This window comes from Cylas formicarius, unplaced genomic scaffold (assembly GCF_029955315.1).
Source record: "Cylas formicarius isolate icCylForm1 unplaced genomic scaffold, icCylForm1.1 PGA_scaffold_6__28_contigs__length_40554024, whole genome shotgun sequence".
NCBI classification, from domain to species: domain Eukaryota; kingdom Metazoa; phylum Arthropoda; class Insecta; order Coleoptera; family Brentidae; genus Cylas; species Cylas formicarius.
This window is the reverse complement of record NW_026844347.1, coordinates 25,345,562-25,358,790: the sequence shown is the minus strand read 5'-3', so window position 1 is coordinate 25,358,790 and position 13,229 is coordinate 25,345,562. Positions and strand designations below refer to the sequence as shown.

The 13,229-nt window shown below is 32.5% G+C and overlaps 1 protein-coding gene across 2 annotated transcripts; it reads right to left on the bottom strand.

The window, feature by feature from the left end:
* Positions 1 to 1,722: 1,722 nt before the first annotated feature.
* LOC132703081 (annexin B9-like) lies at positions 1,723 to 6,836 on the bottom strand. 2 transcript variants are annotated; one of them, XM_060672139.1, is made up of 7 exons: positions 6,694 to 6,836; positions 5,602 to 5,772; positions 4,372 to 4,576; positions 4,236 to 4,315; positions 3,886 to 4,175; positions 1,945 to 2,086; positions 1,723 to 1,874 (listed from the first exon to the last, which is right to left on the bottom strand). In XM_060672139.1, exons 1-7 carry the CDS (start codon positions 6,703 to 6,705, stop codon positions 1,824 to 1,826), a joined length of 951 nt encoding a protein of 316 aa, XP_060528122.1. In that variant the 5' UTR covers positions 6,706 to 6,836; the 3' UTR covers positions 1,723 to 1,823. The 2 variants fall into 2 exon arrangements, with proteins under 2 accessions (XP_060528122.1, XP_060528123.1); XM_060672140.1 differs by having other exon boundaries at positions 1,723 to 1,871.
* Positions 6,837 to 13,229: the final 6,393 nt, after the last annotated feature.

Sequence of the window (13,229 nt, the reverse complement as noted above, 5' to 3'; positions counted from 1 at the left end):
CTGTACAGAGTGGGAGTGTTGCACCAACGGCCATGATTTTAACTTTTAACCTTCTGAGTCACGATATCTTTCAAGGTTTGCTAGTATCAAGTAAAACGCAGAAATCTTTAAATATGGGGGTTTATGTCGTCAATTACTGGAAAATTTCGTAATTAAGTATAATTACACAATGTGCATAGTATGTTTTTTTAAGAATGAGTTATGACTTATTGGAAATTCAAAAAGTAAATCAGTTCAATATTTAATGTAATTAATTTGAAAATAATCTGGTCTTGTTATGTATATGGCATTGAAACTGCTATAACATGAATTCATAATTTACTTTATTAATCTCATCGCTTACTAAATTACAAATACAAATTAATCGTTGGCGGAAATCGGCTATAACTAATCACCCAAATAATCGCCCTAAGTCACATGATAATTGTTCACGTAACTACCCAATTAACCGCATGCAAAATTCAAGGATTGGTTTATTTACTGTCGATTAAGGCCCCTATTCAGTAGTTATTTCATAATGACAACAGTTTAGGTATACCTAGGCTACCTATAGTGAACTAAAAAGATAATAGGATTTAATTTCACTATTTGTCATTTTTAGCTTAGGAAACTAACGCAGAAAAAGTTTTAAATTACAAAAAATATTTGCTTTAGATCAAATTTTGTCATACACGTAATTTCTGAATTAAGTAATTATTTTTTCTAGTCCGGGAGTAATAATAATATCGTGTGAAATAGGTAGGCCGTTTCTCGTAGGAGTGTTTTTATAACAATAAAATGTGCTCTTGTTTAATAACTTTTTCGCCTTTTGTGGATCAATTTAGTTGTTAAAAATAAATAAAGGAAAGTCAAAAAATTGATTACATCAATAAAATAAATAAATTATTATATACTGCCAGTAATGTCTAGTGAAAAATTAAAAACTTCAAGCTAGGCTCCCATTATTTTCTGGGCAATAAAAATAGTATCATTAAACTTACATAGATAAGGAAAATAATATGAAAGGGTGGTAGTTTGAAAAATTAGTGTATTAGTCATGGTAATGTGTTATTCTTAGATGTAATGAATTCCTAATTGAACGGTTCTTTTCATCAATTTCCCGTTGACTATAGCAACACATTAATAAATTATATTTCCTGGTATTTTCTTGGAAAGATAATGTTCTATTTTGGCTGACTATTGATACACTGTTTAAATAAGTAATACAATTCAATGTTCCACACGACAGGCATTCGCATGATATCTACCTATGGGAATATTTACGAAGGTATTTTTTGAAAGCGGTGATAGCGAAATGATAAATATGTAAGTATTTATGTACCGAGAATAGAAATTCCATTGCATATGTATATACAAAGTCATAGTCACCCTTGTGAATGACAAGGTAATAATAAATGTCTATATAGTAAAGGTGTTTTGGAGGATGATTATGTAATGTAATATGAACTGGAAAGTGTGTCCTACTTTGAGCGCCAATTCTATCTTCGATATTGTATTGTTTTGGGTACTTGAAACTACAAGACACATAATTAGCCAGTTGGATTCACCAGATCAAGCAGTGCAAAAAATCAAGAGAATTACGGGGAAGGAAGGATGGTTATGTATATGTGTAAAAATGTAGGTACCTATGTTAAAATGAAAATTAAAGTTTTATTATACCTACTACTAATAAAATAAAACAGTTTTTTTTTCGTAAAAATAAAATGAAATTTATATAAAATACGTATTTATTTTCAATAAGATCTCAGATATAAACTCAACTTATATTTGCAAAAGCTGACAGCTACATATAATAATAGAAAAATACTGCACAAGTGATCAGATTAACCGACGATGGTCAGAAGTGTTTTCTTATAGTCCCCCGAAGTGTCCTGCTGATAAACAAAATCAAAATGATTTAAAATTTTCGAAAACGGTACAAACAACTAATGAAAAAATATTCACCTCAATCCGTTCGGCCAGGCTTTTTCCATACTTTGCTTCATATACTTCTTTGATTTCTCCCAGGTCTTTCTCGGACCTCCCGACGACTATTCTTATCAGTGTTCGATCATCAGTTCCTATTCCGGCCATAGCATCGTGCAATCTAAAAAGGAATGTTAAAAATAACTGAGACGTTTTCGGTATATTACCGCACCGGTTTGGAAGCAATTTTGACGTTTGTCACTTCTAACGATCATATTACTATATAGTATTATAGTAGTAGTATTCGTGTGCAAAAATGTACCCAAAAACTAACGGTCGTGGAAAATAGTATATTATGCAGCTTATTTGGCACGAGCGGAGCGCAGCAGAGCGAGTGTTTAATAATATTAGTTTTTGGATACATTTTTGCAAACCAACATTCACTGACATGACCGTTAGAAGTGACGAACGTCAACATTCAACTTGTGCGGTAAAATCTCCGAAAACCGTGCCGTAATATTCCGGAAATCGGAAGTGGCTCGCATCCATGGGACAAGAAACTCGCACGGTAAACCAACGATTCCCACACGCTAGATCGGTACGTAATTAGGTATTTTACAGAAAGGAGAAGAAAAAGTATAGTATGCAACACGTTTGGTAAACTTTTTAGGTCTTGTTTATTAAACACTCGCTCCGCTCGTACCAAATAAACTCGTGACAATGTCGTTTACCACACTTGTTGAATAATATACTATTTTTTAAACCCTACTTGAAAGTATCTATTTATGCATGGATAAAGCTTGCGAAATGTATCAATTTAAGACGTCAGATTCGTTACCCATGGTCGCGAGGCACTTACTTTAGTCTTGTATTCGCGAACGATGATCCAATATTTTCGGTAGATTTTAGCAATAGTATTTTGACGTTTGTCAATTCCGACGGTCACGTCACGAGTCACTCAGTGAATATATGCGTACAGTGTTGCAAAGTTGTAATCAAAAACTAATGGTCGTAGAATAAGTATAGTATGCAACAGTTAATAAACTTTTTCAGTCACTCGTATATTAAACCAAATGACTAAAATGGTGTTTGTCAAATTTGTTACATAATAGAATAGTAAAAAAATCATGTTTTGCAGTATTCTGTTTCTAATTTCGAAAGTGAAACTTTGGAAAAACTTTGTAAATTGTCCTTCGGAACCTTTAAAGATACCCAAGGTGAATGGTCCTGTATATCGCATTAATGAATCGCCATCGAAATTAATGAATGAATTATAACATATATTGTTCAATTGAAAATAGCTATAAAATATAACGTTGGCCAAAGGAAGTGAAAACAAAAATACTCAATTGGCAGAGAAAGACGAAGCACTTATTAATTCCATACATCCGCTCTTATATGTTCCATTTCAATAGGATAGTCGTGTGACTATTGATTTTATGTGGGAATCGTTCCAGCAGCGACGGTCAGGCGCCTATTATGTGCCAGAGATAGGTTTCAACATATACCGTAAGAAACAATAATGTACAGTTCTAATCAAAATGAAATCAAAAAGAAAGTTTCGTGTTCGAAATAAAGGAGAATATATCAGAAGGTCAAATTTATTTATCAATATTTTTATTATGAATAAATTTTGGGTACAGACCATCAGAACTGTCAAGCGTCAAACTTCTATCAGTGACTAAAGTAACGCAAGCGATGAAAGTGGCTTGGCCACAGTGTTTAACGAAACTTATATCTTAAAGTGCAGTGCAGGATTGGGTATTGTAGAGTAGAAACTGCATAAAATACAATTCAAAAAGCCAGCTTTCGGGTTTACATACTTGAATAAAATGTATTACATATGAAACATGGTTAAAACAGTTGCTTCAACGCTTTCTCCTAATTGCAAAGCGTTTAGTGTCGACGTTGGAAAGTAATAGTTTAAATACAGATCAAAGTAATAGAAAAACGAATTAAATAACGCCAACTCTAATCTACCTGGTAGCCAAAAAGTCGATTGGATCCCTCACGCAGTGAATGAGTTGGAGCATAGAATCTTTGAGAGTTCCGGAGAACTCGTTCTCTATCGCTTTCTCGAAAGAGTGACCGGTGATATTCTCATATTCGTGGAAGATCTGCCTTAGTTGGGGTCGATTCCTTTGGCACAACACAGCGTTAAAAACAGATTCCTCTGTGCCGGCAAAAAGCAACTCTCCAGCTTGGAGGAGAGCTGTGGCATCTTGGCGAGCAGCCTCTTGGTCCACTTGGTCCGACTCATCTCTGTTTCCCTAAAAGTAGAGTAGTAGTAGTAGTAGTGCGAGGCGATATCATTAAACTAAGACACATACCGTGGATAATGAAACTAGAAGGCGTTTAAGATGGCCGGACGTATCGCCTTTGATGTCCGCCTCGAGGGAAGTTTGGTATACTAGAGCAAACAATTAACTAACAACGAAGGTGATGTTTTTATCGGCCGTGACTTACACCCCTCGTATCCGTTGGCAATTTTCACAACTTCCTCGTTCGTATGCACCCCCAGAATTTCGACGATGGTGGCCTCGTCGGTGCCTAAGCCCGTGATCGCCTTGTGCAGCTCTTTGGCTTGAAACTCGACAGGGTGGGTCATTAGAGCCAAGATTACGTCCTCGAAATTACCCCTGAGTTCGCTTTTCAGTTCTTTTATGAGGTCCTAGAAAAAATGAACTTTTGATGATGTTTATTGCTTCACTTTACGTCCGTAGTGATTGGCCGTTCGGTATAGTTCACTTGAATTTACTAAATTAAATAAAATTGATTAAAAAAATTGTACGGAGAGCTAATCCGACTAATCATCTCTGAAGTGTGAAGCTTCTAGGATACAATATAAAGAGTCAATTGTGTGTCATATGGCGTTAAGTATCTGCTTGGCTGCCATCAATTTTAGCTTCCTGCTTGTGTTTAGGTAAAAACAACAGGGCGAACAAAGCTCGTCACCTCGACTATGAGTTTAAATTTTAAATCGCCGTTATGTTAATTTTTTTCTCGACCTTGGCGGACAAGTTTCGAGAACAATTTTTATTATGCGACTCGTTACCGTCGTCAGAAAATGCGAGACGTTATAAAGATTACGATAATGGGAATTAGTGCGGTAGGTTAGAGATAAGCGATTTATAAAAATAGATCTCATGTTTTTTAAAAAACATTTCTTCAAAATGATAGCAAAATTAAAGTTAATAAATCTATCGCGTTCATAGGTATGAGTTCCTATCACAATGTCATATCTCTTAGTATTTTAGGTAAAAATAATGCGACATGCTGCAAGAGTAGTAAAGGCAAAATATGTCTTAGTAAACTAACCAAAACAATCATATACATTCTTTGTATTCACTGTGTCACAAAATTCCATTTATATAAAGAAAATATTATAATAATATCATATTCATAAATAAAGCAATGGTTAATAAATCTCAAACCGAGTTTTATAATTTACTTTGTCCACAATCACCCAGTTTTTTGGCTAGTTTTAAGAGTTTTTCCTAAAAAATATGTTTACGTTCTTCAAAAATACTTTCCCTTAATTAATTTCTTTTCCTAGTGGTTTGATTTGTTATTACTGGCTGTGAACTTAAACCAGTCGCCAGTCTGTTATGCCACGTTAATTGCATCAAAGAATAATAAACCCGCGTATATTTTCCGAGAATTACGAACATAACATTTCTTTATGGCAATACTGACCTTGCCATACATAGTTTTAAATCTTGATGCTATTTTCCGTCTTTGTTCGTTGCTCCTTCTCGCTATGATGTCTATTACAGCATCTTCGTCCGTTCCAAATCCTTTGAAGGCTTCTTTCAACGCCTGGGAGTCCGCTTCATCGTCGAAGTTTTCAGCCGGAAACACTGTCGGCTATAAAAATAATCGTGTATAATCCTGATTCTGCAGCTAATTTTTTGCACAAAAAAATGAAAGTTGTTAAAATATTTATCTTATTTACGTGAATTTTTTGTTTTCTTTTTACTATAAGGAGTCCAACAGAAATAGTTTGGTTGATATTGAGCTCTTGTTGCAAGGAAAAAATAAGTAGGTATTTCTTGTAAAACGGTGACCTGGGCTTGCAAAAAATTAAATGGCGCACAGACATTATTAGCCTGGCTTCGTTGAACCATAGTAGTCGTATAGTACAGGGTAAAATTCTAGATAATTTAGATAAATGCTCCGACAGGGAGGGGGTTTGCCTCTTAACTTTTTAGAGAAAACTGTGCAATGTACAGATTCTCGTTTGGAGGTGGTGGAAAGTCTCGGCTGTTGGACATTGTATTAGAAATAATACAGTAAACTTGGGAAATATGGACGAGTTGATCGGGAAGAATAATGACCTAGCAAGGTGTTACAAATATTATTTATGCCAATCACCGAAGAGCTAAGATATCAGTTGGACTTATAATTTATAAACTGACACCTGATTGGAATTGAACAAAGCACCCTCCAATTCGACTACAACTATAAATTTTGGAGTCGAGGACCACCCACAATAAATTGTATGAATACTAGTTACGCTGTCCTTAAAAGCTCTAAAAATATTTAGTTTTTTGAATGGCATGGCATAATTAACTGCAAACAGTAGTTTAAATTAAATCTTCAAAGCAAACAGTTTTTTCGATTCACATTTTATAAAGGAGTGGCAAATATTTGCCCCGCTTTGCCTGTTCGCGATGCCTCAGCACCTGAACAAGCCGATTTTAAAATAACGCCTGATTATAACATGTTTGAAATTCTATTTTAGTATTTCCAGGTATAGGTCGATCTTTGTGATAAACGGATACTCACCGATTTAGTCATTCTGGTATTAGTTGCCTTGTACTATGCAAACGAAAACTCAAGTAACGTATAAAAACTTTAACGTACGAATTCAAAACCACAAACACCACCGCGGAATCCGGCTACACACTACGAATGAACTTACAAATGAACCTCCGCGTCAACGGCGCAGGCGCCAAAGTGATTCATTGTTGGGTGCTCGGTGTTGATTTCAATTAAATGGAAGTCACTTGCAAAATGCAAAGGTAATGGGAACATCTTAAAGAAGTCTCATACCCGATGTGCTAAATTTGTTAATAAATTCCTTATAAGAAATGACTATTTTTGGTCCTCTAGTCGGTAAAATTAGGTTTCATCGACAAATAAATAAAAAAAGTTTAAAAGACCTTGACGCAGCTATACAGATCAAGCTCATGTTCTTGTGATAGTATAAGTGCCCTTAGAAACATACAAATATTCTCTTACTTCAGCTAATGGGGACTGTTTATGAGGGAATGATCTAAATTTTTTTTAAATTTTGTTTAATTTCAACGACTTATGAAATTTTAGATTTTAGACATTTACTGTATAGAAGAGGAAGAGAAGTCTATACATTATTAAATCCATACGGTACACAACAAATGCGGCTGCGAATGAAGATAGGTCATTGGTTTGTGCGTTCGACAAATGCTTCCATTCGATTGAGTTCAGTGACTGGTAGTCGTATTTCCTTAAAACCAGTTCTTTGAATTTTTGTTTGAAAAACAAATTTGATACACTAAAAGAATCCAGTTTTGAATTTGGTGTCAACGTTTGAATTATTTCTACCTTTTCCTTATAAAGTAATTTCCGCAGGAAATTTAAAAATGTTATTATTAAACTATTATAGAGAGTTTGTTAATAGTTTTCCCGTATTGTAAATTGTATTGTAAATTGTAATGGGCTGTTTGTCATGATACAAATACAATTAATAAAGCCTAATTTGCTTCTTAAATTTTGAAAGTAACTCGACATAATAAAATATTATAAACATGTTCGAAGATCTGATTTTAAAGAAGACATTTTTATGCCAAATGTTTATCAATTACAATAAATTACAAACGTTGCCTATGAACTTTTTTTGATTCCTTACTTATAAATGTCATCTAAACTAAATAAATTTTTTTTATAACTTTTCAAAATAAAAATTATAAACGATGGCAAATGAATTTTGGAAAAAAAATCCGAGTTAACTTTTTTAAAATAATTTATTAATAATCTCACAACAGTCATAAGTTTACTTACGCACCCTTTCAATTAACAAAAGTATTTTATGTTAGCTGTTAGAAAGTACGCTAGATATTATGAAAAATTTTATAACCCTAGCGGTTACGATTTTTTTCAAAGGAAACTTCTAATTTTTTTTATTGTCAGTTCACCTGACCATCTAAATTATTATAGATTATTAGAACTAGGAATATTCTATTTGCTATTTACAACTTAATAATTATGTTATTCAAGTTTCAAATTTAAGAGCATGTCCATCCTTCATTGCAATAAAATAGAGCTAAAATGAATTAGGTAATAATAATAATTAAGTAATAATAAAAGTATTTCAGAAAGTAATGAAAAATTAACTTATTTTTTATTAGTTATTTACCTTCCATAAATTATACAGAGATTTTGAAAAAATCTCTTGTTTATAGAGCAGTTATTTAACTAAAGTTTAATAAACCAAATGCCATTTTGTATGATCCACCAATTATTTCTACATTTTTATTTTAGTAGTAAAATGTACCGTTCGGTTCTCTAGTAAAATTACATCAAGCTATTACATTTTCGGTAAAATTTGAATTTTTAAAATATTTCATATTATATTTATTGCGAAATTGGTACTTGATAACCGAACGGATTTAGTTTGTATTAGGTACAGCTTCTTTAAATATTAGAGATTTTAACAGTAACACGTATGATACATATTTAAAGGTTCGAGTATAAATTGTAAAATCACAGCTAATTATAAACACAAAACGTAACTCAACACAGAAAGAACATGACACCGATTTTCGTAGGCAGTGTTTTATTTGCATGTTATTTTTTAGTATCGTGATATGCATGTATAGATTTTTTTGAACACTATCTAAAGCATCGTAAATCAATTTTTATTTTAAATTCGGGCAAAAATGGAGTTAATGCTCTGTTCGCCGTTACAAAAAAACCTTATTTGTTAGCAAACAAATGACTATTTTTGAAAATTTTCTAATGTGGGTGGTAATTTTGACTTAGTTACCCGAATTAAAAATAACAATTAAATAAATATATTTACACTGCCGGGCAATAGGGTCAAATAGTCCAAATTTGCAGTTAGCAAGTATGTAACATTTGATTTATAGTATTTTATGTTTATGTACGTTAGGGGTCTGCGACTTTGCAATGGTCAACAAATTTGTACTATCTATGTCCATTAGCTAGCAGGGTACTTGCATAGTAACTTCGAACTATTACTATTAATATTTAAATAAAAACAACAAACAATAAAATCTAAAAAATATAAAACATTAATTCAACTTTCACTATGCTCCAATTAGTCTAGAGCCAAAGTTTGATTTAAGTATTATTTATACTATGTACAAAACCTGTGTTATCAGTCCTTGTACATCTGTACAGTGCCTAAACGTTATGGTATATTAAAGATAAAGAGGAAATTATTAAAATTATTTATCTTATCTGAACCACCCGTGACAAGCAGATTAAAGTATTCCAACTGTTTCAGTTATTTAAAAATATGTTTTTTCTATATAAATTTTATTTAGATTCTAGGCTTAGATTCTGTAACCCAAAGCGTAAATAATAACGAAACGAAAGAAATCATCTATTACCGTAGTCACGTTTTAACCGATATTAGCTTTCATAACAAATTGGGGTAAATACCAACCAAGACATTCTCCAAAAATGCTTGTTTGGTGGTGGATGATTGGTTTTGGTTCATTATCTTTATCGCTATAGCTAACGTATTCGGTTACAGAATTCCACTTCCGGTTTCGCCAATGAATTTTAAGAATTACCTCTCTTTGGATATAATTGCCTAAATTCACTAACCCTAACAATAATTCATTAATTGTTTATCAAAATTGACTAAGCTATATTTCATCTACTCCACTATACAGCCTGGAAATTCGCGACAACCTGTAAACGAGTTTTGCATAGCAAAATTGCAAACGGTTTCCCAATCATTGCCAAAAAGTGTGGAAGAAATCTAGCCAGTAGATTTTAATAATTTCAAAAAGCAATGAATCATAAAAGTTCGCTAAATATCACGTGGGGTGGTATAGATAGGCTGTTGAATAACATGCACATTGTCAAAATAATAATTGTGACTCGCAATCACCTAAAATATACTTTATTTTTCGAATCAAAAAATACATATTAAGGCAACTAAAACTGGGATTTTTAAACAGTAGAACAAAATGTTTACAATTAAACAAGTATCTAATATTACAAGCAGGGCCGGGCTATCTTGAGTTAGGTAATATTTGATGTAGGTTATATTTGAAGAAATTAAAAAGTTACACCCGGAGTTGCAGCACCTTGCAATCACAAGGTCCTATATTAAAAAAATAAATAATATGTATGCAACGTACCTATGGACTATGGACTATATGGATTTGGGTACAATTCTTCTGATTGCCAAAGCTCCAAACCATTTATCAATTAAAACCTCATGGTTTTATATTTCTCTTTTTGTCTACCACTGTCACACATACACACACGGGGTATCCTATAACTTATTCGTACTAGAACAACGGCTAAGAATAAATAAGACGATTTGTTTCATGAATGGTAGTGGATTGAAATTCAAACTTAATTTTCTAAAAATTTCAATACAGGTGGAATAATAAAAAACGAGTTGTATTAACAACTAAGAACTCGTGTGTTTCATTCAACGAAAACCAATGGCTTGATTTATATAATTTAACAATTAATTAATTATTTAATAGAAGTACAATCCTGTACTCTTATTTTAATTGCTAATTGAAAATTGAATAATGTGCGTTGTTGAGATGGTCGTGTTTCCGCAGTCAGTTGTACAACACGGATAGAAATGTTTATCTGATCTGTTGGTGTATAAGTTACGGCAAACCCTGCATACATAGTAGTTAACTTCAGCATTGACCTATGTTAACAAACAGAACTACAGTAATCGACTGGCCACATTTCTTTCTGAGCACTGGCAATTAAACTAAAATAAATTTAAACTTTTGGTCCATTTAAATTCAATAACATCAACTGTGCAAAGTTCTCTGTTCTGTATCTTTTCTTTTATAACAAAACATTGCAACAAAGATCCTTTAGTTGGATTTTATTGATATCAATACAAGCACAAGGGACAACGATTGGTAAAAATCTCACGCACATGTGTTTAGTGTAAATTATTGTATTCAAAATAATGTTTAATTTGGTGTAATTTATTTAAAGATTTGTAACATGTTTGTTTCTTCATTTAGCATTAATTCAAAAAATGCGGCAATTAAAAAAAATTTTTTTCAACAACGGGAAAAATGTCAATGGTTTAATTGTGTGATCGCAATTAGCAAGCTTATTATCTTTCAATCAAATGCTTATGTGTAGAAATAAGCAAGTATCTTGTTAGTTTGGGTTAGTTTCTGTTATCCTATTGTTGAGTCGACAGAATGATTGAAGACACGTGAAGGTACCGCTTGGCAACAATGGACTTCAGTCAAATATTCTAAGTATACTATGCAACACCTACATGTATAAACTTTTGTTATTCTTATTATTTCTATGAACTCGTGTCCTTCCGGATCGCCGGTCAAATTCTGTATAAAGTTCTTCTTTATTAAACAGACACCCGCTGAACGTTTTTTCATACTTTAATTCAAGTTTATAATATAGGATGTAAAAAAATCATCTCGTGTTACCTATATAAAAAGCTGATTGTACAATCAACAATTGTTGTCTATATTTACAAATGCGGAGATAGTCTTTGCAGCTCTATAGATAGATTGTATGCGCATTTATAGCAATCACAATGAGACAAATCAAATATAGTTAGTCATTATTGCAAATTTCAGTCTTCTGTACATTTTTTGTGTATGTTTTTGTTTGGTGTGTTGTGTAATTAATTCGATAACACACTATAGATAGGACGAACTAAAGCTCGGTAGACACGGTCCAATTTCAGATAAAATTACTAGTTATTTTTTCGCTAATTTTATAAAACTAACCTTTATAAAAAATGTAAATAAGATTGAAATTACGAATGATTGAAGGATGAAGTTGAAATATAACTTTATGAGATACTAGATATCGTACAGGACAAATCTAGGTGGAAAGAATATTTAAGAAGCAACTGCAGAACCTTCTATAGGCGGAACGCTTATTCCTTCCACATTCCTAGTAGTTTCAAATATATAATTGTAAAAAGTAGAGATGGGCCATTTTTTGAAAATACTGTAGGTATTGTAAAATATATCCACGAAAATTAAGACAAAACAAATTAGCTATAAATGTAAGCGAATTGCACAGAAATTAATTTTAGAGAATACATAAATAAATATGATGAAAAAGAGTCATCAATCCTCTCGTTTTTAGTATTGGGATTTTCCTTATATACCAACAAGTTATTATATGCCAGGAAAAAACGTTTTTTTGTAAGGTTGCTAAACTTAATGGAGCCATTTAACACTAACAAAGGCTAAAAGGTATTGTTTATTGTATCAAAATTTCAAAACTAAGCTTTAAAAACAAAACTCCATCAAAATCAAAAAATTGCATCGTATCTACTGGGTTTTTTAAAACTCTATTTCCGCTTTGCGAATGATTGGGGATAAAATTTCGTTCCTGTGCTATGACTATTAACTTGAATTTTTGTTACTTCTTATGTTCGATACTACTACTTTGACTTTATTGCTTATACCTTGATGAAAACTTGGCCATACAATTAACAAAAAAAAATCTGTTTGAATATTACAGTCGCAACTCAAATCGAGCTGCAGGCTCAATAAGGATATTTCGCAAGACCTATGTTCGCAGGAAATATTTTTGTATTTACTTTCACCTCTTAATATTTTGTACTAATTTATCAAAATATCTATCAGTTAATCCTCGATCACACAATCGATTGACGACCAGTTTTAAATTTGATAAATATAATAACAACTTTCAGTTAAGCTCCCATATTAATAAATTTCCCATATCAGAGGGCAACCGTAGCAAACAAAATAATTCAATTTAGACGATTATGTGTAAAAAGTAGAAATTAAGTGAAATCACAGACAGCGCCAAAAAATAAAAACAGAAATGTTCGTTCAGAAGCGGTACCAAAATGAACTGGGTCGTTTTTGTGTAAACTATAACCTATTTTTCATCACCGTTAGCCATCTTTTCGAGAACTTTGCACTATCACACGAAAACGAAAACCCTTCGTAGCAACTGACGAATCTTTCACACATACTAAACAATGTTCTGCAATTCTACAATTACAAAATATCAAAAGTTTTTACGGTGATCCGCAGCGATCGAACATCAAACAATTTTTTATACCGCAAGCTAGAAGAAGCTCACAC